The following is a 25,624-nucleotide window of genomic DNA, read 5'->3' on the forward strand; positions in this document are numbered from 1 at the left end:
CCGCGCGGGCCCGCCGCTCCCGTGAGGCGCGCGCCGCCGGAAGCGGAAGCGGCGCGGCAACGCCACGCCACGCGTGCGGGCGGCCATGGCGGCGGGCGGTCCGGAGCGGTACCTGGACTCGCTGCGGCAGGAGCTGCGCAGCCCGGGCCCCGCCGCCCTCTCGGTGCTGCTGGCGCTGCTCGCCGTGGCCCTCACGCTGCGTGAGTCGGGGCGGGGGAGGGAGGCGCGCGCAGGCCCCGCTGCCCGTCGCGCCGCTCGGCGGGGCCGCCGGCAGCGGCGGCCTCACGGGGTTCTCCTCTCCCCGCAGTGCTCTGGCGGCTGCTGCAGGGCAGGAAGGGCGGCCGGAGGGCGGTGCTGCTGCTGGGCCTCTGCGACGCGGGCAAGACGCTGCTCTTCGCCAGGGTGAGCGCTGCGGGGCCCTTCCCTGGAGCCCTGCGGACACACAGAAGCCCGTGTCTAAGCGCGTTTTGTTTGCCTTACCGTCCATGTCAAAATATTTGGCGCAAAAAATCCTTTTATCCGCATTTTTATAGTCTCATGTTTTAAGTAAATATTTGAAGCCTGTCGCTGCTCGCTTTGAGCAGACTAACTGCCGGCTCCAGCGCTCCTTCATCCTCCCAAATGTTTAACTTTTCCCCCGCAGCTGCTGGCGGGCAGGTACCGGGATACGCAGACCTCCATCACGGACAGCTCCGCCGCGTACCGCGTGAGCAGCGACAAGGTGAGCGGCGCTCAGCTCCCCGTGCAAGGCCAGGCTGGCCTCGCTCGTGGAGCCTGGCCCGGCTCTCTCTGCGTTTTGGTCTTGCCAGCTTGGAGACAGGGCCTGGTTTGGAGGGAAAGATTCAGCGCACACTGGAAAGGCTAGGGGGGAAAAAAAAGGAGGTGTTAAAGATTGCTGACTGCTCATGTTTTTCTTAGCAGAGTGAAGAAGCTCTGTGGGGACAAGGGTTTGGAGCAGGAGGGAGATAACATGAGGGGGTGGCTCCATCCTCGCGTTCTCTTCATTGGCTTGGCAGTTGTTTCTGTCGCTCCCAAGAAAACTTGTGTTTAAAAGCTTAAACAGGCTTGAAAAGACTCTCCAGCTGAACCTCAGATGACCCCAGAAATACATTGGGTTGTTTTCTGTTTCTGACCTATGTCACCAGCCTAGTTATTTCCAATTTCTGGTTATTTTCAGTTTCCAGTTGGACTAAGAAGCCTTTCTTTTGCCGTTGCAGCAGGGGAGACCAGCAAGCTGGGGGCACATCAAGTGCCTGTGAATGCTCAGAGGGAGCTGCAGGGTAGAGGGACATTGCAGCCGAGCACTCTCGGTGACAATAGAAATAATAGGGAGTGAGCAGCACATTTTTTTTCTTTTCTTTTTTTTTTTTTTACTGGTGCTTCTTTAAGATTGAGCAGACAGGAAATACTCAAAGAGGGAGCAGTGGGAGAATGTGGTGAAGGAGACTGCTGCTTTTGTGGTTCCTCGAGAGCACCTGGGGCGGCATCGAGAGCGATGACGTGGCCCTGTGTGGCCCCGTCGTGACCAAGACTGTGTGTGTGAAATTCGCTTTAATGCCACTGCTTTGCAGCCTGTGGAAAGTGGGTTTTGCAGCTCAATTTAGAAGGGACAGGTGCTGAGAAGGACGACCTGCTTTTGGTTTTCTCTCCAGCTTTGCTCCATTCTTGCAGCTCTGGGTTGCTGGGTTTGGCTGCCAATGTCACTTTGCAGCGCTTGTTTTGCCCATGAGAATCATTTGGGCTGGGGGAGAGACTGCACTTTGGTGAGAATCAGGTGTTTCTGGCCTTGTGCATAGTTATTGCTAGACCTCTGCTAATATCTGCTTTGATCTCTGCTAATATCTGCTTTCCTTGTGCTTCCAGGGGGCAAACGTGACCTTGATAGACCTCCCGGGCCACGAGAGTTTACGGCTTCAGTTCTTGGAGAGGTTCAAGGCTGCTGCCAGGTAACTTGGAGGGGGTTGGCAGGTGGTGACAAAGCAGGTGAGGGTGTGATGTGCTGTGCCCTGCAGCGGTGGGAGCGGGTTACTGAGTGAGATGAGGGGTGGAAAGGAAGGTGCTGGTGTTATCTGGTGGTTACGGCGCTTGTGGCCCAGGCACTTTCCTCCTCCTCTCTCCAGAGCACTCGTGTTCGTGGTGGACAGCGTGGCCTTCCAGCGGGAGGTGAAGGACGTGGCCGAGTTCCTCTACCAGGTGCTGGTCGATAGCACCGTGCTCAAGAACGCGCCCGCGCTGCTCATCGCGTGCAATAAACAAGGTATTTGGTGGTTGCTGCTCTGAGGGGTAAAATAGCCACTCAAACATCAGGTAATAGGGGAGTTCCAGCCTGGCTGCCAAATTCCATAGCCAAAGGAAGGCTGTGAGGGAAGGGCAGATTCGGAGAGCGATCAGCAGAGACGCTTCTAGCAGCTATTGGAAGAAATCCTGGGTCAAGTATTTCAAACACATATGCAGAGAGACAGCACTGGAAGAGCTGTGGGTGTCTAGGTAGACCTAAGGCAGAAAGCTTTCCGGAAGGGAAGAGCCCACGCAAAACTGTTCTCCTGAATCTCTAGGAAGCAGAAAATGGGATCCATTTGAGCCCCCTCTGCACACTTAGTAGCCTTAAAATCAGGTGGCTGTTTATCCTCCATGATTGTATGGAGCAGTGAGCAGGAAGATCCAGCTCTTGAAAAGGGCCAAACTTTCAAATATTGGCCACTTCTTCCATGTTGGGATGGTTCCCTGTAGAGCAATCTGAAGCTTTCTGTTGGAAGCAGGCTTTTTATTTTTATTTTTCATAATTATTTCCTGTAGGCACTTGAGGAGCACAGTGGGGTTTACGAAGCATCGTGCTGTAAACCTAGTGCTCCAGTGTCACTTATCCTCATGCAGAAACTGCTGACTTTGTCCCCAGAACCTCTATGGCAACAGTGTGAGGGGGCCTTGTGGTACCTGCTGGGCTGGTTTGGGAGCCAGGGTGATGTTAAGTTCCACAATCTTTTATCACCTGGTCTTGTTCTGGGCAGGGTTTTCTTTGCCAAGTCTCAAGAGGGAAACAGGTTCTGAATTTTCACTTCTAAAAGCCAATTCCTCCTTTTTCTTTTCTCTTTCTAGATGTTACGATGGCAAAATCAGCCAAACTGATCCAACAGCAGCTGGAGAAGGAGCTGTAAGTGGGAGAAGGGGTCTTCAAACCTCTGAACATCTCTTTCCCTCTACTCTTTTCTTTCTGCTTTCTGTCTCTTCCTACTAAGTGTTCTTCCATAGCAGAAAAAGAGCAGTCTGTTTGGTGTGTAGTACCCAGGGTGAGAGAGCACTGACTCTCTGCTAAAGCAGTAAGATCCAGTAACGTTCGTGTCTCTGGACAGCCTCCCAGGAACTGTGGTTTGGGGAAACATCACTCTCCAAACCATCCCCAGGGTAAAGGATGGCTCTTGTACCCTGGGGCTCTGCGTGCTTTGAGTACTGGCGTGGCTGCCTTCCCAAATGTCTGTCAGGCTTTCTGTGAGTGGCACGAAGACCAGGTAGTTCTTCACAAGGCACTGGCAGAGGAGATTTGGGTACAGGCATTTCAGGGACCTGGTTGGGGCCCCTGTGCCACTGTTTCATCCCACCCAGGAGGAACATTTCCTTAGAAAGATGGGTGCTGTGTGATCACTTTAGATTTTAAAAGCAAGCGAGGAGGAGGAGGAGAAAGTAGAGGCCAGGAGCTCTTGGGGTCAGGAGGAGGAGTGCAGATATTTGATATCCGAACAGCCGTGTTGCTGGTGGTCCCTTTGGCCAGCAGACGGCAGCAGGATCCCTTGCATCTGCGACTCCTGCAGACACGAAGAGCCGATCCTCCCCCTTCACAAGGGAGGAGTTAGTTGCCACATAATCAATCTCTCCAGGAAGATAAATTTTCCTTGGTTCTGATGTTGGACATTTGCCAGTTGTTTTGCTTTAGAAGTAGGGTTTTTATGAGTTACATATTCTGCCTCCCTTTAGGCAGATGTTAACTAGTGCAGACCTTGAACACTAGAGGCTGCTGCTTCCTTCAGGAGTAGGAGACTTTGGGAGGCTGGACTGGCTCAGGGGTGGAGGAAAAAACTGCATCTGGCTTGGAAGAGCTTGACTTTGACCCAGCCTTTTGCACCTCACCAGCAGCACTGCTTCCATTCCGTGCAGGGGAGCAGAACCAGAGGGAGAGCTGTTGTCTCCCAGGAGTGAGTCACATCGTGCCAGCTTGATTGGTGCCTTTTGCTTCCTCTCATCCACTGGAGGATCCCAGTGGATCCCTCGTTCATGGTCTTGCTTCCCTTTCTGTCTCCACAGAAACACCTTACGAGTGACCCGCTCTGCAGCTCCCACCAGTTTGGATGGCCCCGCTGCTGGGGGCCCCGCTCAGCTGGGCAAGAAGGGCAAAGATTTTGACTTCTCCCAGCTGCCCATGAAGGTGGAGTTTGTGGAGTGCAGCGCCCGGGGCAGCAAGGGAGAGGATGGAGACGCCGACTTGGAGGCCCTGGAGAAGTGGCTGGCCAAGATTGCCTGAGGGCAGGAAGGCTGGGACACACGGAGAGGGATAGCGACCTGGCGGGGGGGGACACTGGGGGTCTGAAAGGAGCGGGGAGGGTTTGAAGTACTCCAGTCTCTTCCCAAAGAGGAAACATAAGCTGGAAACCAGTGCTGCAGTGAGCAGTGTAGCATAATTGCTGCTGTGACTTCCTCTTGCTGGCTGTGCTACACTGCTGCCTTTATTTCCCTCTCCTTTTTCTCCAGGATTGGGCCCTCTCGACCAGTTGGATTCCTGGAAATACTTGTGCTTTTAGCTCGACAGCTGCAAAGGCAAATTAGGAAGGATTGCACTGCCCAGGGCAATCTTTGAATTGAACTCTGTGTGTTCTCCTCTGCCTCCACTTATCCTTGCAACCCTGTTACCTCCTGGGGCTGCTGATTCCTACCTGGTTCTGTCCTCTTTCCCCGGCCTTGTGCAGGTTGAGAGCACTGTAACACATGGTCAGCACTGCCCTGGCAGGGTGCACAGAGCAACTTTCTGCCAGGCAGGCATGGAGCAGGGGAGAAAAGCAGCTGGTTCTCCCTGCATCTCCCCCTCTCTGTCCCTCTAAACTTGTGCAGTTATTTTATGCCAAAAGCAGCCTGGCTGCTCAGCCTCTGCCCACTGCTTGTTTCTTGCTGCCCCGTTGGTATTTGTGGGTCAGGTGGTGTCAGGAGCTGCCCCCAGAGCTGGGCTGAGAGCTCAGCCTCCCCTTCCCAAGCAGCCTCAAAGCAGATGTTCGGAGCCACCCTGCCCAGGAGCTTGTGCCCTGAGGGAGGGTCATCTCCATGCAGCACCTCTGTGAGGATGATTCCTCCTTGGTGTGTGAAGCTGGGAATTTCAAAGTCCTTCTATAAAGCTATTCCTCCATTTCCTGTCTGGCTTGATGCCTCATTGCTCCAAGCTGATATATTTTGTTTTTTTCCTTTCTTTCTGGACATCCTCAATCTTCCTTTTGCATTGCCAAGTGTTACTTGTGATGGGGAAGGCATGTGAACCCCACAGCTCTTCTTGGGGTGCGACTGGCCCCTTGCTCAGCAGCTGAGAATTTGGGTTTGGGGGTGCTTGAGAGGAGCCCTGGGCAAGGCTGGAGGCTGACTGATGAGCAGGAGCAGCTCAAAGCCCAAAGACACCTTATCCTTACAGGAGGCTGGAGGCAGAGGAGGTGGTGCTATTTATGACAAATGCTCTGTGCTCGTTCCCTGCAGCCTGGGAATTGTTGGAACATGTTTTATCAGGCTTTGAACTCAGTTTAGCAGGAGGCTCTTCCTGGGTCTTCTCCTTTGAATCCATAATGCTGAAGGGAGAACACTGCTGTGTGTCTGGGGCGTTACTCTAATTGCAAAGACCTCCCTCGAAAAGCAGACGCCTTTGGTAGGGAAATGCCGAACAAGGCCATGCCTGTTTCTTAAGTTATTCTTAATTAAAGTTATTCCCTAAATAAAATTATTTGGCTAAACTGATTGTGTGCTCTCAGCTCATTCTGCCAGTCCTCCTGCCTTGTCTCTTCCCTGATGTCTCAAATCCATGTGGGCTGAGACAGCTTCTACTGAAATGTGTTGGAGAATAACCTATCTGCTTGGTGTGCAGGTCTGTGTTGGTCTGTGCCTCCACACAGAGGGTTTTTGGGGTGTTTTGAGATTCTCCTGGTGCAAGTTGGGCAATTCACTTACCTTCGTTTTTTAGCAAGAACACACGTATAGGAAAGCTAAGGTACTCGCCAACTGCTCTGTGCTACACAGTGTAGCTTTGACCTCGACTAGGACCATATAGCAACGAGTGGGCCACCACGGAGAGCAAAACACACACGCAGCCCTGGGTGGGCTCAGTTGCAGTGCACCTCGTTGCCCTGCTGTGTTTTATTAAGAGTTGCTAGCAGTAGACAGGACGTTGGGTCCACTGCAGGGGCAGCTGGGCCAGGTACCTCCCAGGAGAGATGACCCTGCTCTGTGCTCGGAGAGCAGTTTGCAGATGACCCCAATCCAACACTTCCTTCCAAAAAGAAGCACAAGTGAATAAGGAGGTACAAGAACTTTCCCCTCTTTCCCTCCCACAGCATCTTATAGCGGTTCAGCTGGCAAACATCTCCGTGGCCTGAATGACAGCCCCGTTTCTTTCCTCAATGTTTTCTTTTGGTAGTTGTGCTACCTATTTTATGTGTATTTTTCACCCCCCTCCCCAATATCTTACAACAAAGAAAAAGAAACTTTTCTGTAACTGCAGCCAAGAGCCGTGTTCTCCCCATGTCCCCCCATCTTCCTGCCCCGGAGAGAGCGAGAGAGACAGTTCCCGGCTGCCAGTCCTGGGGCTTCCGCCTGCCCTGGGCTAGCACGAGCAGCCGCTTTCTCTTGCTGGGGCCTCCTGGGGCTTGTCCAACTTGATGTCAACCACTGGTGGGACGAAGGCAGAGGAAATAGAGTTAAGGTCACGTAGATGTTAGAGCGAAAGCAAAGCATCAGGGCGCTCTCGAAAGGGAAACAAATGGAAAAAAAAAATTATCACAAGAATTTCTGATCAGATTCTGGCCACGCTGTTTGCTGGGGCATTCCGGGCTCCAAATACTTGCTCTTCTCAGCCATGTGCTACTTGGTCAATGGGGCTGAGGGACCTGGTCTAACATGGCTTGTTGGGAAAGGAGGAAAAGCTCCTGCTGGTGGTTTCTACCACACGCTTCCTGATTCCTCAACCTGTTCCATACCTTATGGCACTAGCAGGCTGGGGTATCATTTGGCAATTACCTGGTTTTGGGGATCCCAGAGGAACCACGGGTTGGTTAGTGTCCCCTTAGTACCTACAAGCAGAAAAAAATGCCCAAGCATCTCCTCTTGGAGGACACTTCCAAAACTGTTAAGGGCAGAAGAGACAGCAGGAAGAAGAGGCATGGATTTACGGGGCCAAGAGAAACCCACCTCTTTGATGTGACACATTGATGTTACCAGGCCTTTTGATAGCATCTCCTGCAGCTATCCTGAAGCTCCAGAGCCAGATGAACGGGTTGGAAGGACAGTGTGGGGCCAGAGCTGGCAACACAGGGAGGGCTGTAGGCCTCAGCACAGGGGCCTAACTGCGGGCAGAAGCACAGCAGCCCTCAGCACAGCCGTGGAGGATGCCACAGTGCAGATGCGGGTACCCAGCACACCACAGAGCACTTGTGCCAAAACATGGGAGCACTGGATCAAGGGTCTGTGTTTCTGCGTTGTGTGTCCTCCTTCCCCACATTCCCTCCAGCTCCCACTGCTATGCAGCGCCCAGGGCTTCAAGCTCTTGTGGCTTCTTCCCACCCTGACCTCAGCCATTGCATCAGGAATGAGACATTCCCCCACTGCTACCCACCTTGTGCCAGCTCTTCCTGCCAAGCAGTTGGTGAGACCCAGCAAGCAGAGCAGCGGCTGGAATCTGCACCCTGGCCTGGGGCTGCACAGCCTCAGGGAAAGCCCTTGGCCTCCAGCTTGCTCACATGTGTGATGGAAGGTGACAAACCCCACAACTCTCTTTGCAAAGCCCACCGGGATCTGGCCATGGAACAAGCCGGAGGGTTATTTTAGAAAGGATACTTCCTTCTTTGCCCTTCTCTTGGGAACTCTCCATGCCTGGCAGAGCTGAGGCCACACGCCGGAAGAGCTGCGGGAACACAGGGAAAAGGATCCGTCAGCACTCTGAGCAATCCAAAGCCTAAGGAAACGCCTGGCACCCTGCTTTGTTGAGGGCCTGGCTGGCTCTGGAGGCTCGCAGCAGTGCCTAAACGCACGGCTTGCTCAGGTGCCTTGCAGGGAATGCAAATACTGCACAGATCAACGCACGGACTCCCCTGGGGGAGGCTCTCACCTGCTTTACGTTGTAGCCTGTTTTTGCACTGGTCTCGATGAACATGACCTTCAGTTCTTTGGCTCGCTGTTCCCCTTCCTCAATCGTTATCTGCCTGAGGACACAGAGGAGGGGGACAGGCAGCTAAGCCCACTGGCATTAATGTGGACAAAAAGGTTTTGCTACACAGGAGCAGGGCAAAATGTGCTGCCACCCTCCCCAGGCTCTGCCTTATTTTTTTCCCAGCCATTTTTCCAATTGACTAGTGGGAAAAAAAAGCCGGATTTGGCAGCCATGGTACCTTCTACGTGACCCAAGCTCTCCCCACTTCATCACATGTCCCCGGGGCCAGCCTGACACATCTGCTTGGTTGTCTCCATCCATGTTTCCTGCATGTCTCTCCAAGGCTTAAGTCTTTGCTACCGTCTCCAAGAGGGGATTTCAATCACAAATGAGGAATAAGAAAGCCCCTATCAGTCCCAGGCAACCTCCCACTACTGGCACACCATAAACCGCCCCCAAAGTTGTCCCCTAACCCCTTAGCCTCAGCTTGGCCCCATTTCTACCAGGAAAATCCAGCTTGCTCCAGAGCAGCATCATGTGTGGTGGCATGACAGGCACCTGCCTCGAGGGGCCACCCACTAGCACAAAAGCCCCTTGCCACCCCCAATGACCTGCCAGCCCCACTGCGATCTCCCAGGAAGAACCCTTGCAGGCGGATGCCCACCTCACCTCTTGTCCGCGAGGTCCGTCTTGTTGCCCACGAGCATGATGATGACATCGCTTCCCCTTTCCGTCCGGACGTCGTCGATCCACTTGGCTGTCTGCTGGAAGGAGTTGAGATCTGTGGGAGAGGAGGCAGAGCAGAGCTGAGCCCCAAGGGATGCTCCCAGGCCAGGTTTAGAGCTGCTGCCCGAGCCCAGAGCTGCCAGAGCAGACACGATGGTGTCTGGGTGTCAGCTGGGCAGCTTCCAGCCTCTCCAGAGAGCATTTCTAGTGCCCACACAGGCAGCAGACACAGGCACAGCAGCACCAGGTGCCATGGAAAAGGTCCAACTCACTCGTGATATCGTAGACGACCACGGCCACGGTGGAGTCTCGGATGTAGCTGGGGATGAGGCTTCGGAAGCGCTCCTGGCCCGCGGTGTCCCAGAGCTGCAACCGGACCTGACGGTGGAAGGCAAGAGGGAAGGAGAGACTGTCGGCAACAGAGCAGCGGGAGAGGTCTCGAAATGCAGAATGGACACGTGAGAGACAGTGATGGAGGCCGAATGCTCTCCAGGAGCTCAGGGAGATGCAGCTCCAGATGTCCCCCCAGAACACCACCCCAACTTGCAGTGTGTCCTCTGTGGTCACTTACATCTGTGGTACTTCTGGGTGAATTTGTTAATCCACGCTGAGGCTCACCAAAGGAACCACAAGGAAGCCAGATTCCATGCTGAGGCTCACCAAAGGAAGCTAGATGCCACGCTGCCCGTGACATGAGATCCTGCTGCCGGCTACTCCATCCACGGGTTGTCAGCGGGTTTTGTTAGGATGGTGGTGGGTAATAGAACCAGCATAGGCTGCATTTCTGTGCTGGCGCCGCAGCTCTCCTCTCCCTGTCATCTGTTCCCATTCCCACTAGCATTTCCCAAATTCCCTCCCCCTCAAAATCAACATTTCAGGAAGCTTTAAGTGGCAGCCCTGCCTGTCACTACCATCTTCTATAACGCCTGCGAGCAGATGGGGGATAACCAAGCTCTCCTTCTCTTCACACATGCTTTTTAGGGGCAGCATGGACACAGCTCGCCCCCAGGAGGCCACAAATAGAGGAGCCCAGAGAGGGTTTGCTCTTGTGGAAAGTTCACAGTGGGCAAAGGTGGCAATCACATCTCCTGCTACCCACCGTCCGGTCCTCCAGGTACATGGTTTTTGATAAGAAGTCGATGCCAATTGTGGCCTGTAAGAGAAGAGGAGAAATGAAGAGCAGGAAGAGTTGTCAAGGGGGAAACCTAGAGCTCTGCTGCTGCTTGCAGAGTACAGGGCAGCTGTGAGAGCACCTTGCTCCATGTTGCTCCCGCAGCTCCGAGACATCCCCGGGCCCTGCGGCTCCTGTCTGGCAAAGGGGAATTGGAGAGAGAAAAGCGATGGGGCTTGGGAAATGAGCTCAGTATCTGGCGCCCGGTCTCGGCGAGGTAAATAACCTCGTTTCTGTGCTCAGGCGCTTGCTGGCACTCGGATGAAGGTCACTTAAGTGGAGCTGGTGCAGGAGGGAGTGGGATGGAAGATGAGATCATGCTGCAGCAGAAGGAAGGGGACTTGGGGTCTCCTACGTGGGGGGAAACAGGCCATGTGGCCAAGTCTCAGGGGCTCATTAGGTGGCTGGAAAGCAGTGGTGTCGGCCAGAACATCCTCTTAATTGCACCTCCTTTGCCTGCAGAGAGAGGCCATTAGCAGTGGTTCCCATCAGCAGGCAGGGAGGAAACGGGAGGCACCGCAGGGAAATGTTCGCCTCTACTTAATGGAGGCCTTTGAAGACTGAGCATAATCTAGTTCTGTAAAGAAAAAAAAAAACATCAGGGCAGGAGAGTGGTGAGCTCAGCAAAAAGCTTTCATGGGACCAAGGGGTGACAAGCACCTGGAAATGATCCAACAAGGATCTAAAGGGAAAAATCAGGTCAACCTCAGCAGGGGCTCTGCATTCCCTCTACACTGCACCTGGAGCCACAGAAATAGGGGTCTCACAGCTAAAAGGCATCAAAATTGGGGCAGTTGTGCTTAGAGATGATGGAGTCTGCAGGGACCTTGCAAGGGTGCTGGGGAAGAGGAAAGCAAGGGAAAGGAGCACTGGCTCCTTTGGAAAAAAAAAGAGCTGTGGGGCTCACCCAATGGCAAGGGGAGGTTTTGAAGGGAGGGTTTGAAGGGGCAGTGGGAATACTGGAGCAGGGTGTCCAGGGAGGTTGCGACTTCCCCATTATCTTTACTTTAGGTTATGGTGAGATAACAGGTTGTCCAGAAGGGGTCAAGCAGGGCTGAAGCTGCCTTGAGCAGGGGCATTGCCTGGAGCTTCTTGCTGTCCTCCTACCTCTGCCCTTAGAGGGCTGTCCCTTGGGTGACATCCTTTCTGCTGGCCACCTAGCTGAGCTGGGGGAAAGCGGCTTCCCAAACAGTATGGCTGTATCCTCCCTACTGCTAACCGCGCTGTTCCCAGGTACAAGGATGCAAGGAAACCACGGAAAGGCCAATGGTCCCTGCGGTTTTGGGGCTGGCTGAACACTGACGTGGCCTGTAGCGCACTGCAGGGGAGATCTGCTTGCACAGGTGCCATACGGGCGCAGGGAGGTCCTGAAGAGGTGCTGCACTCATGCATGGTAAGGGGTTTCAGCCTGCCCTGACAGCTCAGCACAGGTTTCCATCCGTTTTTGGAGAGGAGGCTACACTGGGTCCAATCCCATCTCCTCCAAACCGTGGCCCGCCTGAGGTGTGGTGGAAAGTGGACCTTCAGATGGAGATATTTTATCAAAGGGTTCTGAGGCAGTGACATTCCCAGTCTTTTGGGAAGGGGAGATACCCGAGGAGCTCATGGGTATGAAGCAGCTTGGGTTTGAGCACTACTGGGAGCAGTGAAACACTCACCTGATACGTGTTGTCGAAGCTGTCATACATGAACCTCGTGATCAGGGATGTCTTCCCAACTGCAAGAGAAGAAGAAGGGATAAGGTGGGTAGGCCAGGAGCTGGGGAAGTGTATCCACAAGCTGACAGGCTCACTGATGGCCACCATCCAGGTATGTAAGAGACATTACTCCAGGTGGGAGACACAGGCAGCATCGCAGGGGGCCGTGCAGGTGTGCGAACAACCCCGTTCCAGCTCCAGAAGGGCTGTGCCTTGCATCCATCCTGCTGGCGGATGTCCTGGTTGATGGCTACCCAATCTAGTCCCCAAAGACACTATGCAAGGGGTGACTGCCTTCTCCTTCCACGCTTCCTCCAGGCCAGCACAGGCGTAGGAACATACGTGCACACAGGCGTGCACAGCTAGCTCAGAGAAAGCCATGGAGGCTACTAGCCAAGGGGTGAAAAGGAAGAAGGTGGGGAGAGCTGGATTGCTACCCAGAAAGGACTAAAAGCACTCAGCATGTCTGCTGACCCCTCGCATGGCTAGACTTCACAGCAACAGGACATGAGCCAAAGTCCACGCTCACTTTGTTTCCATGAACAACAGATGCATCTCGCTCAACCATCAGCCTTTTCAAAGCCTGAGGGGACACAATTAATCAAACCCGCAAAATGAAAGTCATTTCCTTGCCCACAAAGTTTGCACATCTGTCTCAGTAAGCCTCCCTGGGTACGAGGCCTTCCCTCTCCCCGGTGCAGTGTTACTACATCTTGTCCGGGTTTAGAAACCTCCACCTTGTGCTGGATTTGCCCTTTGCAGTCCCACGGCAGTGGCACCGTCTACCCGGGTGGCAGGAGGACGTCTCGTGCCCTGGGCAGCAGTTGCTGAGTCAGCAGTGCTGCACACGCAGGGACCCGGCTCCTGAGGATCTAGCTGTTAATTACGGATCTGGGGCATCCAGACATCTTCAATAAACATGCTAATTTCCTCGCAGTTGTTGGAAGGACAGAGGCCCACACGGGGGTTTGACTCAATTTCTGGTGCCCGTCATGAGGCACCAAGGCAGAGCCCTTCCTCAGAGCGCTCCGCACCAGCTCCCATCCCACTCCAGGGACAGAAACGCCTGCCTGCACCTCACCCCCCTGCACACCTGGTTGGAGCTTGATATAATTTTGACTGTAAAAAAGAGCTCCCTGGTGCAAGGACAAAGGAAGGATGTGCAGCAAAACCTAAGTAAAGGCAGGCAAGGGCTCACCAGCGTCCTGCTCTGGGCAACAAGTAGCTCAGGGCTACGGCATGGACAAACTCCCCCAAGCTCCTCCTTGCAAGAGGATGTCCCTGCTCATCCCACATTCCCACCCAACCCACTGTCAATATTTTTCCAGTATTCCCTTGCAATATTTTATTAGTCAAACAGGTGAAAACGCCTAGGATTTGAGCGGCAAAGAAAAAAGCCTCAAACCAAAACACAGACCGAAGAAAAACAGTGCACACATGGATGTATGAACGGGTGACACGGCTAAAGCAAGGCCACAATCCTCCTGGCTCGGTGTGGCCATGTCACACACGTGCTGGCGCATCAGCACCAAGGAGGATCTTTGCTGATCTGCCCTGCCTGCCCTTCAGGAGACCTTTACCTGATCTGCAGTCCCTATGCTCACTTCTTCCCCACCATGTGAAGCCAACTGAGCAGGTCAGGGATGAAAGCAGAGCAGAACTGAGCATGTTCTACCATCCTCTGCAAGCCCACAAGCAGGATGCAACACTCGGGCATCTCTCCATAAAACAGCTCGCACAAAGTCACAGCCAGGACAGCTCTTTCAGGCTGGAGGCAATGGTACATATCGGGTAGAGCACACCAACCATCCCAAAGTTGCTCTTCAGAAGCATTAGAGAGGGCAAAACCATCAGAAACAGGTGACAAATCCTTCCACCTCAACAACTATTCATTTTAGAATATTCTGAGGGTTTTTTTGGTTCAGGAATACTCTGGTTTCCAGCAGTTTGTCACCTGAGCTCTGAGCATCTGGGCCTCAAGAGACTGCACTGCTATTTGACCTGGGTCCTCCTTGACCTCCAAATCCTCTTCTGTCACTCTGGGCCTTTCGTGAGCTCTTTTTCGCCCCTACTTAGGGAGAAAGCAAGTGAAAACGTGCAACCAAACAGACCTTTACAGAAAAAGATTTATTATTTATTTCCTTATTTATGTAAGGTTTATGCGTTGTTATTTCACTCATACTCATCAGGGACAGCTTTGCTATTCCCAGCAGCAGGCCTACAGCTACCGTGCAAGGGGCCAGAGACCTCCCCACGCCTCTCCACCTCTGCACTCCCTGCACAGCAGAATGGATTTCACTCAGGGCCATAGGAATTTGACAGTTATATTATTTTCTCTTCCTCAAGGGTCTCAGAATTAGGATTAGGAATTGGTCAACACAAAAACCTGAAAATCTGGAGCTACTCTTATCGAAGTCCTTAATGATCGTGAATCTTGGGCATTTAAGCTCCAATTGGTAATTTTTTGTCCTGTGTGAAAAAAGAAGTTTCTTTTTTTGTTCCACTGAAGAAATACGATACAGGTTGAAAACGAGGAGGCTGTGGATGAATGTGGAGACTTGGCAGTTAAAGCCAAAATTTTATAACCATATGTCCAGGCTACAGCCTAAGATTTATAATCAATCTGTGAATTGGTTGGCAGGGTCACACTGCAAAAAATAAAAAGCATCTGCAGAAATGCTATTGCTACCTCCACTGCTCCTGCAGAACAAGAGCAAAGCCCATGCAGAGACAGGAGAAGAGCCTAAGGGCCTCCAGGCTGCCTTGTGAGGCCCAGTCCATTACCGAATTCACTTCAAGGATAACGTCACTGCTACAAAAACTCTTTGGGTTTAGCTTACACCTACAGGAAGCTCTCAGCTCTGAGACCAGGAGGGCCTGCTCTGCTCTAAGTACATGGCCACAGGGTACAGACCTGCACCCAAGGGTGCCTGGTGGAGTCTGGTGGCAGGGCTGGCACGGGTGGGCATTAAAGCCTGTCCTGGATGAGCAGGGAATCACTGAATCACTGATTTTGGAAGGGACCTTTGGAGATCATCTGGTCAACCCTCCCTGCACAAGCAGGGTCACCCAATGCAAAGCACGCAGCATCATGTCCAGGAGGGTTTTGACGACCTCCAGAGAAGGAGACTCCACAATACCCCTGGTCAGCCTCTTGCAGTGCTCTGTCACCCTCAGAGGTTTTTTCTTAAATTCAGATGGGACGTCCTGTGTTTCAATCTGTGATAACTGCCTCCTATCCTACCAATGGCTACCACTGAAAAGACTCTGCCCCACTCTTCTTGACACTCTCCCTTCAGATATTTGTACACACTGATCAGGTCCCCTCTCAGCCTTCTCTTCTCCAGGCTAAAGAGGCACAGCTCCCTCAGCCTCTCCTTGTGTAAGAGATACTCTAGTACCTTGATCATCTCTAAGACCCTACACTGGACTCTCTCCAGTAGCTCCAAGTCCCTCTCATGCTGAGGAGCCCAGCACTGGGCATGGGAGTCCAGATGTGGCCTCACCAGGGCTGAGCAGAGGGGCAGGATCCCCTCCCTTGCCCCTGTTGGCAACACTCTTCCAAATGCACCCCAAGATGCCAATGGGCCTCTTGGGCACAAGGGCACATTGCTGGTCATGGTTCACTTGTTAGGTCCTTCTTCGCAGAGCTGCTCTCCAGCAAGCCATCCCCCAACCTCCCCTGGTGCATGGGGTTACTCCTCCCTAGATGCAGGAACCTGCACTGGCCTTTCTGGAACTTCATGAGGTTCCTCTCTGATCATCGCTCCAGCCTGTCCATGTCCCTCTGAATGGCTGCACAGCAGTCCGGGGTCTCAGCCAGTCCTCCCAGTTTTGTATCGTCATCCAACTTGCGGAGGGTGCGCTCTGTCACTTCACCCAGGTCATTTATGACTAAATTGAACAAGACTGGACCCAATACTGACCCTGGGGCACACCACGAGCTGCAGGCCTCCAACTAGCCTCCGCGCCCCTGATCAGAAGCCTTTGAACTCTGCCTTTCAGCCAGTTCTCAACCCTCCTCACTGTGCACTCATCTAACCCACGCTTCCTGAGCTTGCCAATGAGGATGTCATGGGAGACAGCATCAAAACCTCGCTGAAGCCAAGGCAGATAACACCCACTGCTCTCCCCTCATCCATCTGGCCAGTCATCCCATCGCAGAATGCATCACATTGGCTAAGCATGACTTCCCCTTGGTGAATCCATGCTGACTACTCCTCATCACCGTCTTGACCTCCACATGTCCCCCACACGGGGAACCGGCCACCCGTCACTGAGCTCCTACCTGGCCCTTGGTGAGCAGCCGGGAGCAGCCCCTCCGTTTGCCCTCATCTTGGAGCTGCTCTCTGCTGCCCTTGTGACACCTTTGCCTGAGGAGGACTCAGAGCCTGATCCAGGACGTTGCTTGTGCAGTGCCTTCTTTGTGAAGGGAAATCATGGAGACAGACAAAAGTGACATTAACTTGGGTCTTCGTTCCTTGATCCTCCACCTTCCCTGCTCCGCGTCAAAGGCGCACTGGGCCTCGATGCAGCTCTCCAGCAACGGAGCTCAAGTCTTTCTACCCAAAAGCATTAACACAGGAGTAACAGTAACAACAGAGTTAATGTTTTCCCTCACTCAGCATCTAGGCACACTTCTTGCTTTGGGTGGGAAAAATTGGCCCTGCTAGAAAGGGAGCTACTTTACTTTTACACATCTGGAGCTGGGTTTCCTTCTGAAGCACTGAAGGACAACGAGGCTTTATGGCATGGCTCCATGAGGAGCTGTCAGCAAGAGCTGAAATCATCTGCAAAGATGCACAGAAGATGGACTGGGCACTAGCTGCTCATCAGATAGTTTCTCCAGGTGCTTACAGGCCAATAATTTCTCAGCAGCTCTGCAGAGAGGGACCTGGGTGTCATGGTGGATGACAAGGTGACCATGAGGCAGCAGTGTGCCCTCGTGGCCAAGAAGGCCAATGGAATCCTGGGGTGCGTTAAGAGGAGCGTTTCCAGCAGGTCGAGGGAGGTGATCCTGCCCCTCTACTCAGCCCTGATGAGGCCGCATCTGGAGTATTGTGTCCACTTCTGGGCTCCACAGGACAAGAGGGATGTGGAGCTGCTGGAGAGAGTCCAGTGCAGGGCCACAAGGATGATCAGGGGCCTGGAACATCTGCCCTATGAGGAGAGACTGAGGGAGCTGGGCCTGTTCAGCTGGAGAAGAGAAGGCTGAGAGGGGACCTGAGCAGTGTCTATAAGTACCTCAAGGGAGGCAGTGAGGAGGATGGGGCCGGCCTCTTTTCACTGATGGCCACCAACAGAACTAGAGGAAACGGCCAGAAACTGAAACACCGAAAGTTCCACAGGAACTTAAGGAAAAATTTTTTAACAGTGAGGGTGACAGAGCCCTGGAACAGGCTGCCCAGAGAGGTTGTGGGGTCTCCTTCTCTGGAGATCTTCAAAACCCGCTTGGACGCAGTCCTGTGCCACGTGCTCTAGGTGACCCTGCATGTGCAGGGGGTTGGACTAGATGATCTCTAGAGGTCCCTTCCAACCTTAAGCATTCTGTGATTCTATGTTTCTCCTCGGTGTATAATCTTGTCCAGGCTGACGTCCCTCATGCCCCAGCTTTTAAACTGACTCAAGCCTAGCAGTGTCCTCAGCGTTTGAGACCTGTGCAATCCCCACACACTGCTAACGATGCACAGACCATTTGGACAGCTGCCTTAAGTTATGTTTCATGCAGCCCCATGTTTTAGGAGCACATGCACACAGCAGGTACATTTATCTACCCTTCCCACCTGGCCTGCTCTCCTCTCTTCTTCTTAAACCCACAGTTCTCCAAAGCATCAATTCAGAAGTAGCACTGCCTCCCCACTTTAAGTATTGTAAATGAAAACAGAACCCAAAACCTCCAGTCTTCTCTGTTATGTCCTATTTGCTCACCTCCACTGTTAAGCAAGGGACCTGCACTATTATTTGGCGTTTATCGATCAGATTTTTTTTTTTTGCCAGCTGCACCCCTAGTTCATGATTCACTATACCCCTTAGCATCTGATTTTGACCTTGCAAGTTCATGTTATGCCATGATGCTCCTCAATGTCCTACTTTCTACTCCTGGTGAAGGTCAATGCTCCAATGCTTTAACTAGGGAGGGGGAAGCAGAAAACCCCCAATTTTCAGGTGCCCCTTTGCTGTACACAGTAGCGGCCCATCTTGGATGGGGAACACGTTTCTAAGAAAGCGAAGGTTTGAGGCAGACATTCCACTGAGCACTGCGGGTGATTTACGCTTCACGCTGTGGGTCCTTTGGGCTGGTCCCACCTTGTCTGCAGCTGCTGCTCCTCCCCACCCTACAAACCAGCACATGTTCAAGATGCTTAAGCTGACAGCTGGAAATGGATGGGATTTGCTTCTGGAGCCTGGGATGCAGAGGGGAAGCAAAGGGAGTTCTCATGGGGTTTAGGACAAGGAGAAACGGCCTCAAGTTGAGACAAGGGAGGCTCAGGTTAGATATGAGGAAAAATTTCTACACGGAAATAGCAGTCAAGCATTGGAACAGCCTGCCCAGGGAAGTGGTGGAGCCACCGTCCCCCAGAGCGTTCAAGAAACGTGCAAATGAGGCACTTAGGGACATGGTTTCGCAGGCAGGGTGGCGATGGGCTTGCGGTTCGACTCAATGATCTCAAAGGTCTTTTCCAACCATAATGATTCTGCGATTCTAAGGAGGTGACAGGACAGGCGAGCTGGGATGGGCAGAACTAGGAAAGCGCAGATGAGATGCGACGAGAATGAAAGATGGGAGGAGGACGGCTGGGATGAAAAGGAGCAGAGCCGGCCAGCGCAAACCAGAGCTATCCTGATATATAATTAAAAACACTGTTGGCCTCCCTGCTGAGCAGAGACAGCCCCGCTCCTGCGCGCGCTGCCAAACCAGCCTTGCTCAGGTGGTGGGAGCCACCAACGCGAGGCAGGGGCAGGAGAGGGGCAGATGAGGTGCTGCCAAATGCACCGCTGGGACCCGCTCCTAGGCCAGCAGGTGCTGTTAAGCATGATGGGCAGAGCGAGTGCGAGGGGAAGAGCAGGGTCCTTGGTGCCTTCAGCCCAGCTCCCTCGCCAGGGGGTGGAGGAAGCTGGATTTCCTGGGATCAGCAAGCCATTGCACTCCCCATCCCCTCCGCAACCAGCTCTCCCAAAGCAGAGAGCCCGGGACAAGCATCTGAGGACTCCCGAGCTCAGAGAGATGCTAGAAATGCTCTTTTGAGTTTTATTTGAACATGGGAATGCTATTTTCTCCTCTTTGGTTTAATGTGGCAAGAGAGGGACACATAGGTGGGTACCAAGTCCCCCTCCTTGGCTACGTCTTCATAGGTCTCCAAACCACCATACATATTTGCAAGCTGGTGGTGATCTCCCCCAAAACAGCATGCAGCATCTGCTCAATCAAGAGAACAGTGCAGAAAATACCCTTCAACCAGCAAAGAAGAGTTTTCTTCTTCGAGCTTCAACTAACACGTAAAGCCTTTTCTCAGCTGAAACCCATGCATTTGCCACAAGCTGAATCTACTTTTTTTGGAAAAAATAAATAGGGAAAGAAGTATGGTTCACTCTTCAGCAGTGGGCTTACCAGCAAGATGCTGCTGTTCACCAGATTCCTCCAGCAGTGCAAGCACAAACGTCTAAACCTGCCTGCAATTGCACCAAAAAGCAAGGAGAGAGGATGCCCGGCAGCACTGGGGCCCAAACCGGGCTCCTGCTTCCCCTTCCACAACGGCCACTGACCTGAGAGCGCGGTGGGATATAAAATGCCACTATAAATAAGAAGTGGGAAGTAGCGAAATGCAGCGTTAACCTCCTTGCTGGTGCAAGCTCCTTTGCTCTGAGCAATACAAGGTGCAGCAGAAGACAGCAGCGGGTATACGCAGTGCTGCAAACGGATTCAGCCCTTTGCATCCTTTACAAGGCACGGCGGGGGCTTCTGGGGTTTCTCCGCAGGGATTTTCACCAGCGGAAGCCAAGCTCCCAGGTGTTTCAAAGTACCTGTACAGCAGTACAGTCACCTGGAGATGCTCCGTGGGATGTACCGTGAAGGAGAAGGCAGGGCAAGGCGGGCACCGCGGGCAGTCAGGCAGCCTCCTGTGCCATCGGCTGAGCGCGGAGTCGCTCGGCTCAGCTGCAGCGCTGCTGCCTGTGACCAGGATGCTCGGACTGAACCCGGGATCCGCACCCAGCTGCTGCAGACCCTCCACCTTCTCCCGGACATCCATTATCCTGGCATCCCTCATCCCACCAGCGCATGGAGCTGCCAGTCAAAGCCCCCCACCCCTGCTCATGCCTCGGGGGCTGCAGCAACATCCCCCCACACACATATCTTCTGTGGCCACCGCTTGGGGCAAACACAAGCCAGCCCTGGGGCTCCAGAGACTCCCCTTCTCCAGCCCCACCAGGTTTCTGCCCTTCTGCAGCCCCCGTGAGCCCTGCTTGGTCCTCCCTGCCCCACTGCAGCCCCACCAGCCCCGTAGCTCCCTCCTGCCTAGCTCATCCCCACTACCTCATTGCAACGCCCTGCCCCACTGCAGCTCAGTCCCCCTGCCCTCCTGCAGCCCCCCTAGTCCTCCTGCAGTCCCCCCAGCTTGGCTTAATCTCCCTACCTCAACTGCAGCCCCCCATCCCCACTGCATTTTCCCTATTCCCTTGCCCCATGGCAGCCCTCTAGTCTCACTGCAGCCCCCAGTGTCTCTCTTCCCCCTTGCACCCCCTAGTCTCACTGCAGCCCCCACAGTGTCTCTCTTCCCCCTTGCAGCCCCCTAGTCTCACTGCAGCCCCCATTGCAGCCCCCTAGTCTCACTGCAGCCCCCACAGTGTCTCTCTTCTCCATTGCACCCCCTAGTCTCACTGCAGCCCCCATTGCACCCCCTAGTCTCACTGCAGCCCCCACAGTGTCTCTCTTCTCCATTGCAGCCCCCAGTCTCACTGCAGCCCCCATTGCACCCCCCAGTCTCACTGCAGCCCCCACAGTGTCTCTCTTCCCCCTTGCAGCCCCCAGTCTCACTGCAGCCCCCATTGCAGCCCCCTAGTCTCACTGCAGCCCCGCAGTGCAGCTCAATCCCCCAACCCCCTTGCAGCCCCCATCCTCGCCGCAGCCCCCAAGCTGCCCCGGCCCAGGGCAGCCCCCCGGCCCAGGGCAGCCCCCCAGCGCGGCTGCAGCCGCCCCGCAGCCCCGCTCACCGCTCTGCTCCCCCAGGAAGACCAGCTTGAACTTGCGCAGCGGGTTGCCCAGCTCCGCTCCGGCCGACATGGTGCGGGCCGGGCTCCCGCCGCCCCCGCCGCCCCCGGCCCTGCGGCGCGGCCCCGCGGGCGGGCGCGGCCGCCACTGCGCGTGCGCGGCGCCGCCGCCGCTGCCGCAGCCCGGCCATGGCGGGGGGGGGGGGGAGGGAGCCGTGAGGCGCCGCGCTTGGAAAAGTGGCGTTTAATAATAATAATAATAATAAAACAACAACCGAACACGCGCGCGCAAACAGACACTCTGTAATGACCAACGTCCTGTCCCCTGTGCCCAGGGACCTGCGAGCGAGGTGCGCGGAGAGAAAGGGACAGGTCCCCAGTGCTTCTCCGACGCCTCCTGTCCCGCCCCGGGGGGACGTGGACTCGCTCCAAACACTCAGCTCCGTGGAGAAGGGATGAGGCCGGACCCTTCCCGGAGAACGGCAACAGCCCAAGGGTTCCTGCCGGCCTCTCCAGACGTGGCGGCTGGGGGCTGCCCCCTTCCCAACGCCATGGACCAGCCTCTGGCAGCCTCGTCCTCCTGGCACCCGTGAGCTCGCCCATGGCCGGCCTGGTGGCTTCCCGATGGGGTTGTCCTGTAACACGGGCCATCGGTGGGTGTCCACAGCCCTCCCGAAGAGTCTGTCTGGCAAGTGCCATCTCGGGAGCCGAAACGGGGACGTTTTGCTGCGGGCTGCCTAGGCGGGTTGCAGTGCAAATCGCAGTAGAGGAGCTCGGCTGCTAATATGAAGTTGCCCCCTTACAAAAAAAAAATAAATGAAAATAAAGACATTGGCAAAGTACTGGGAGTGGGTGCGGGCAGGCTGGGCAGGTGCCTTCAGAGCCAGTCCGTGGGCAGGCTACACCAGCCCTGCTGCCTTCTCTTGCACGTTGTATTCCTTGCTCTTCTTCACTTTCCAGCTGATGAGCGCGAGAAGCATGGTGCCTATCACTTTGTATCCAACCTGCAGGCCTATGTACCTGCCAAGAGAAAAGAGAAGAGTCATCGTTCCTGTCGGGAGCAACACGGGGCCTTGTCCTGCGCAAGGATGGCATTGCTGCTGTGCAGGCAGTGGAGCCCAGCTTGTTCCATGCTGCTGGCCACTGGGTTGAGTTGTGGCCTGTTCCCATTCCAGCTTCAGCTGCTGCTGTGGTGGGACGCACTGGGGCAGGATTCCCCCCACAACATCAGGACATGGCCTGTGCTTCAGTGTCTGGAGCCAGACCTAGATGTATGCTGGGGCCATGGGAACCGAGGGACCTGATTTGTTGTCCTCCAATTTCTGCCTTGAAAATGATCCCATGGGAAGTGAATTTTCTTGGTGAGGCAAGACAGCTAGTGAACCTGACAAGGGCACACACGTCTATGCAGGATGGAGCCCCAAGCGCCCAAGGCTAGGCTCCAGCAACTGCCTCTTAGCAAGTCCAGCAACGTTGAGAAGGTGTGTGGGGCATGAGCATGGTGCATTCACCTTCCTGGGGATATTTTTTGTCCTAGAAGAATGTTTTTGGGGTTTCTGCAGAAACACTGGATGTGTGCAATTGCACATGTGTGTGGTGGTGACGCAGCAGAGCGCGCGCGCGTGGGTACCTGTTGCGGAGGAAGTCATTGTTGTAGTAGGCACAGAACCTGCGCTGGGTGCACTGTTTCTGCCAGTAGATGCAGGAAGAGTCAATGAGGGCACCGAACATGGCTGGAGCTGGCAACCAGGCTTTGGAGAGAGGGGGAGAGGTGGGTCAGGCCACACGTGGCTGCCGATTCTCCTTCCTGTCCTGCAGCATCACATGTCTCTGCGGTCAAACCCAGCAGCCCTCAAAGCAAGCCTGAATGGCATTCAGTTCATCAGCTTCCCTTTGCCTGCTGCCCCTTTACCTCCCTAAGAAGGTTCAACATCACTTGTGGCCTGAGCGAATGCTTTAGAGAGTCATCCACCACTACCTCTTGTTTCTTGGAGACCCTTCAACACCGTGAGGGAGAGATCTCAGTCGGTTGCTGGAGCCATGGCAGATTAGGACCTGGCCCTCACTGCCTCATTGTGGAGGGTGGCTGTAAATGAGGGTTTTTACTGGCATGGGGGAACTTAAGGGCCAAACCCAAACCAGGCTGCACCCTGCAGGGACCCGTCAAATGGCCCAAGTTAATCATACAGAAAGGGACGGGAAACCCTGAGAGCCCTGCTGGCCCCCTTTACGTTGCTGAAAGGTTGTGTGGGAGCTGTAAAGAGATAGATACTCACCTAACACTCTCATTAGCAAGAACTGGACTCCAATAGCAAATGACTTCTCATCTTGATTCACCACCCTGCAGGAGAGAAGTCACAGGAGTTGAGAGCTAGCAGAAAGCCACATTTGTCACCAAGAGCTGACGGCTGCCATGCATGGTTTGCAGCACTGCGTTCAGGTTTCTGGGTTCACTGAGTCTAACAGAAGTCATCAGGCTTAGCTGCTTCAAACCACATTTCTCCCCAGTGACTGAGAATAGAAAAAAGCTGGGAAGCAGGGGGGAAGAAACCAAATGAGTCTTAGGAGAGTGCGATGAGATCAGAGGCCTTCGCTAGGGAGCTCTACTTGGAAACCCAGAGAGATTTTCAGGGAAAAGTCATGAAGGCAATGGAAAATGGGGATTTTAGTTTTTAAGAAATGTCTTGCTTGGTTTTCCCAGAAATCTAAAGGTTAGCGTTAATGAAAGCTGGAAACATTCCATTTCTTAGAAAAATGTCATCTTAAGTAGCCAGATTTCCAACTAGGAGTGGTGGGGGACATTCAAAATGCGCAAACAAGAGGAATTCCCAAATTCTACAGAGCCCCCCAGCAAGTTTCGCACAAAAGGGAAACCTTCAAAATCTGTTCATTTAGTGAAGAAGCCCATCTTCTCATCAGCTATTTATGGCCCTGACATATCGCCTGGCTCTTGTGGCGATGTGCAGTCACATTTCACTGTTCCCTGGGCAGATGTCCTCTCTGGCCTGGAAGAAGGGGGTGAATAGTGGATTGGAAATGAAGGAGAAATGACTTTGGGCTGAGCCTGTTACTCACCGTAAAACCATCATGTAGAGGGGATTGTGAGACAGGCATGCTACCAGTGCTGCAAACGAGATGAGGAATATGGCAGGAAGGAGCATGTGGGAACAGCTGAGGGGACAGGACCCGGTCCTTGCAGAGGACAGCCCGTTCACAGCAGGGATCTGGGAACAGTTCTTGTAAATCTGTTGGCAACATTTGGAAAAATGGTAAACCTCCTGAAGGTCTGAGTGGGATTTTCAGCAAAATGAGAGTCTACAGAGCTAGCTGGAGGAAAATTACCTCTTGAACCTGCAGCAGGACTGAGAGAAGGACAGGGACAATGTCTCAAGGAAATCTGTCAATGAATGCACTGGAACAGGTTGCCCAGAGAGGTTGTGGAGTCTCCTTCTCTGGAGATCTTCAAAACCCGCTTGGACGCAGCCCTGTGCCACATGCTCTAGGTGACCCTGCGTGTGCAGGGAGGTTGGACTAGATGATCTCTAGAGGTCCCTTCCAACCTTCAGCATTCTGTGATTCTATGAATGTTTGCTGCATGCAAGAATTTGGCAACCGTAACGATAGAGACAAGTCAAAATCATTGCTCTGGGCCCTGACTTTGTGCAAGCATGGTAAGAACATCAATTCCAATGTCAATGGAACAGCCCGACTTCCCGCTGGGTGACCCGGCGTCCTGCAACAGTCGTGTGCGGCTGTTTTTCCTTTTGCCGAGCAAACTCCCAGGGCTTTGTAGAAATTCTTTGGCATTGCTGTGGTTTTGCGCTGCACCCAGGCAGGTCTGCCGTCATCTAAGCACAGAGTGGCAGTCTGGTGGCTGCAGACCTCAGATGAGCAGAAGCATCAGAGTTCTTGCTTCGCTTGGAAGAACTACGAATCATCTCCTAGTGCTTTATGATAGACTTGTTCAGTATATTAAATTTCTGGAAGATCTGCATCCCAGCTGCCCAGCTCCCAGCTCCAGCCTTTGAAATGCATTCACACAGCATGGATTCTACCACCCAATATCCCATGCTTGTCAGGTGCCACCTAAATCTCCATCCTTTATGCCCACATAGACCCCTGGTTTTGGCAGTGCAACAGGCATCTGCGTGAACTTCAGATGCAGTAGATCTTTAGGAAACACTTTGAACTCTGGCTCTTCAAAGCAACTGCATGGACAAGATAGCTCAGCCGTGTGGCTGCTTCCTGGCCCTGCTACTCACCGCGTGTCTGGGTGTGGAAGAATTAAAAGTGCTGTTGGTGCAGCCAGCGAAACAAGGAGAGATGTACTCCACGTTGTTATCTCCACATACCGGGTGGAAGATGTGCTCAGAGCAGTGGCACCCACTGGGGGACTTAACCTGCTGTGGGGAACTTGATGTACTGCCAAAAGTGAGAGAA

The 25,624-nt window shown here is 53.8% G+C and overlaps 3 protein-coding genes across 3 annotated transcripts in view; 1 reads left to right on the top strand and 2 right to left on the bottom strand.

Annotated features, from left to right (window-relative positions):
• Positions 1–77: 77 nt before the first annotated feature.
• Positions 78–4,557, top strand: SRPRB (SRP receptor subunit beta). The gene is made up of 7 exons (XM_088530277.1): positions 78–200; positions 308–402; positions 644–721; positions 1,864–1,946; positions 2,121–2,257; positions 3,097–3,151; positions 4,297–4,557. Exons 1-7 carry the CDS (start codon positions 86–88, stop codon positions 4,511–4,513), a joined length of 780 nt encoding a protein of 259 aa, XP_088386403.1. The 5' UTR covers positions 78–85; the 3' UTR covers positions 4,514–4,557.
• A 2,280-nt stretch (positions 4,558–6,837) lies between these two features.
• On the bottom strand, positions 6,838–21,284 carry RAB6B (RAB6B, member RAS oncogene family). Its single transcript, XM_088530204.1, has 8 exons — positions 21,188–21,284; positions 11,939–11,997; positions 10,209–10,262; positions 9,382–9,487; positions 9,053–9,164; positions 8,342–8,435; positions 8,071–8,137; positions 6,838–6,906 (listed from the first exon to the last, which is right to left on the bottom strand). Exons 1-8 carry the CDS (start codon positions 21,255–21,257, stop codon positions 6,842–6,844), a joined length of 627 nt encoding a protein of 208 aa, XP_088386330.1. The 5' UTR covers positions 21,258–21,284; the 3' UTR covers positions 6,838–6,841.
• Positions 21,285–22,075: 791 nt separating this feature from the next.
• The window catches only part of SLCO2A1 (solute carrier organic anion transporter family member 2A1), a 37,369-nt gene continuing 33,820 nt past the window's right edge, over positions 22,076–25,624 (bottom strand). The window contains exons 10-14 of the mRNA XM_010223808.2: positions 25,447–25,606; positions 24,260–24,429; positions 23,461–23,525; positions 22,815–22,935; positions 22,076–22,204 (exon numbers count right to left, since the gene is read on the bottom strand). Of these exons, the coding sequence (XP_010222110.2) occupies positions 22,084–22,204; positions 22,815–22,935; positions 23,461–23,525; positions 24,260–24,429; positions 25,447–25,606 (637 nt within the window). The 3' untranslated portion in view covers positions 22,076–22,083. The remainder of the gene's footprint in view (positions 22,205–22,814; positions 22,936–23,460; positions 23,526–24,259; positions 24,430–25,446; positions 25,607–25,624) is intronic.

Source organism: Tinamus guttatus, unplaced genomic scaffold (genome assembly GCF_059628265.1).
Source record: "Tinamus guttatus ecotype Peru unplaced genomic scaffold, ASM5962826v1 Tinamus_guttatus_pri_ptg000364l, whole genome shotgun sequence".
Taxonomy (NCBI): domain Eukaryota; kingdom Metazoa; phylum Chordata; class Aves; order Tinamiformes; family Tinamidae; genus Tinamus; species Tinamus guttatus.

Coding starts and splice junctions, on each gene's coding strand:
- SRPRB (XM_088530277.1), top strand. CDS start 86: ATGGCGGCGGGCGGTCCGGAGCGGTACCTGGACTCGCTGCGGCAGGAG. Junction 722..1,863: donor ACCGCGTGAGCAGCGACAAG/GTGAGCGGCGCT, acceptor TTGTGCTTCCAG/GGGGCAAACGTGACCTTGAT. Junction 1,947..2,120: donor AGGTTCAAGGCTGCTGCCAG/GTAACTTGGAGG, acceptor TCCTCTCTCCAG/AGCACTCGTGTTCGTGGTGG.
- RAB6B (XM_088530204.1), bottom strand. CDS start 21,257: ATGTCGGCCGGAGCGGAGCTGGGCAACCCGCTGCGCAAGTTCAAGCTG. Junction 8,436..9,052: donor ACGGACCTCGCGGACAAGAG/GTGAGGTGGGCA, acceptor CTGTGTCCTCAG/GCAGATAACGATTGAGGAAG. Junction 8,138..8,341: donor CAGGCTACAACGTAAAGCAG/GTGAGAGCCTCC, acceptor GTGTTCCCGCAG/CTCTTCCGGCGTGTGGCCTC.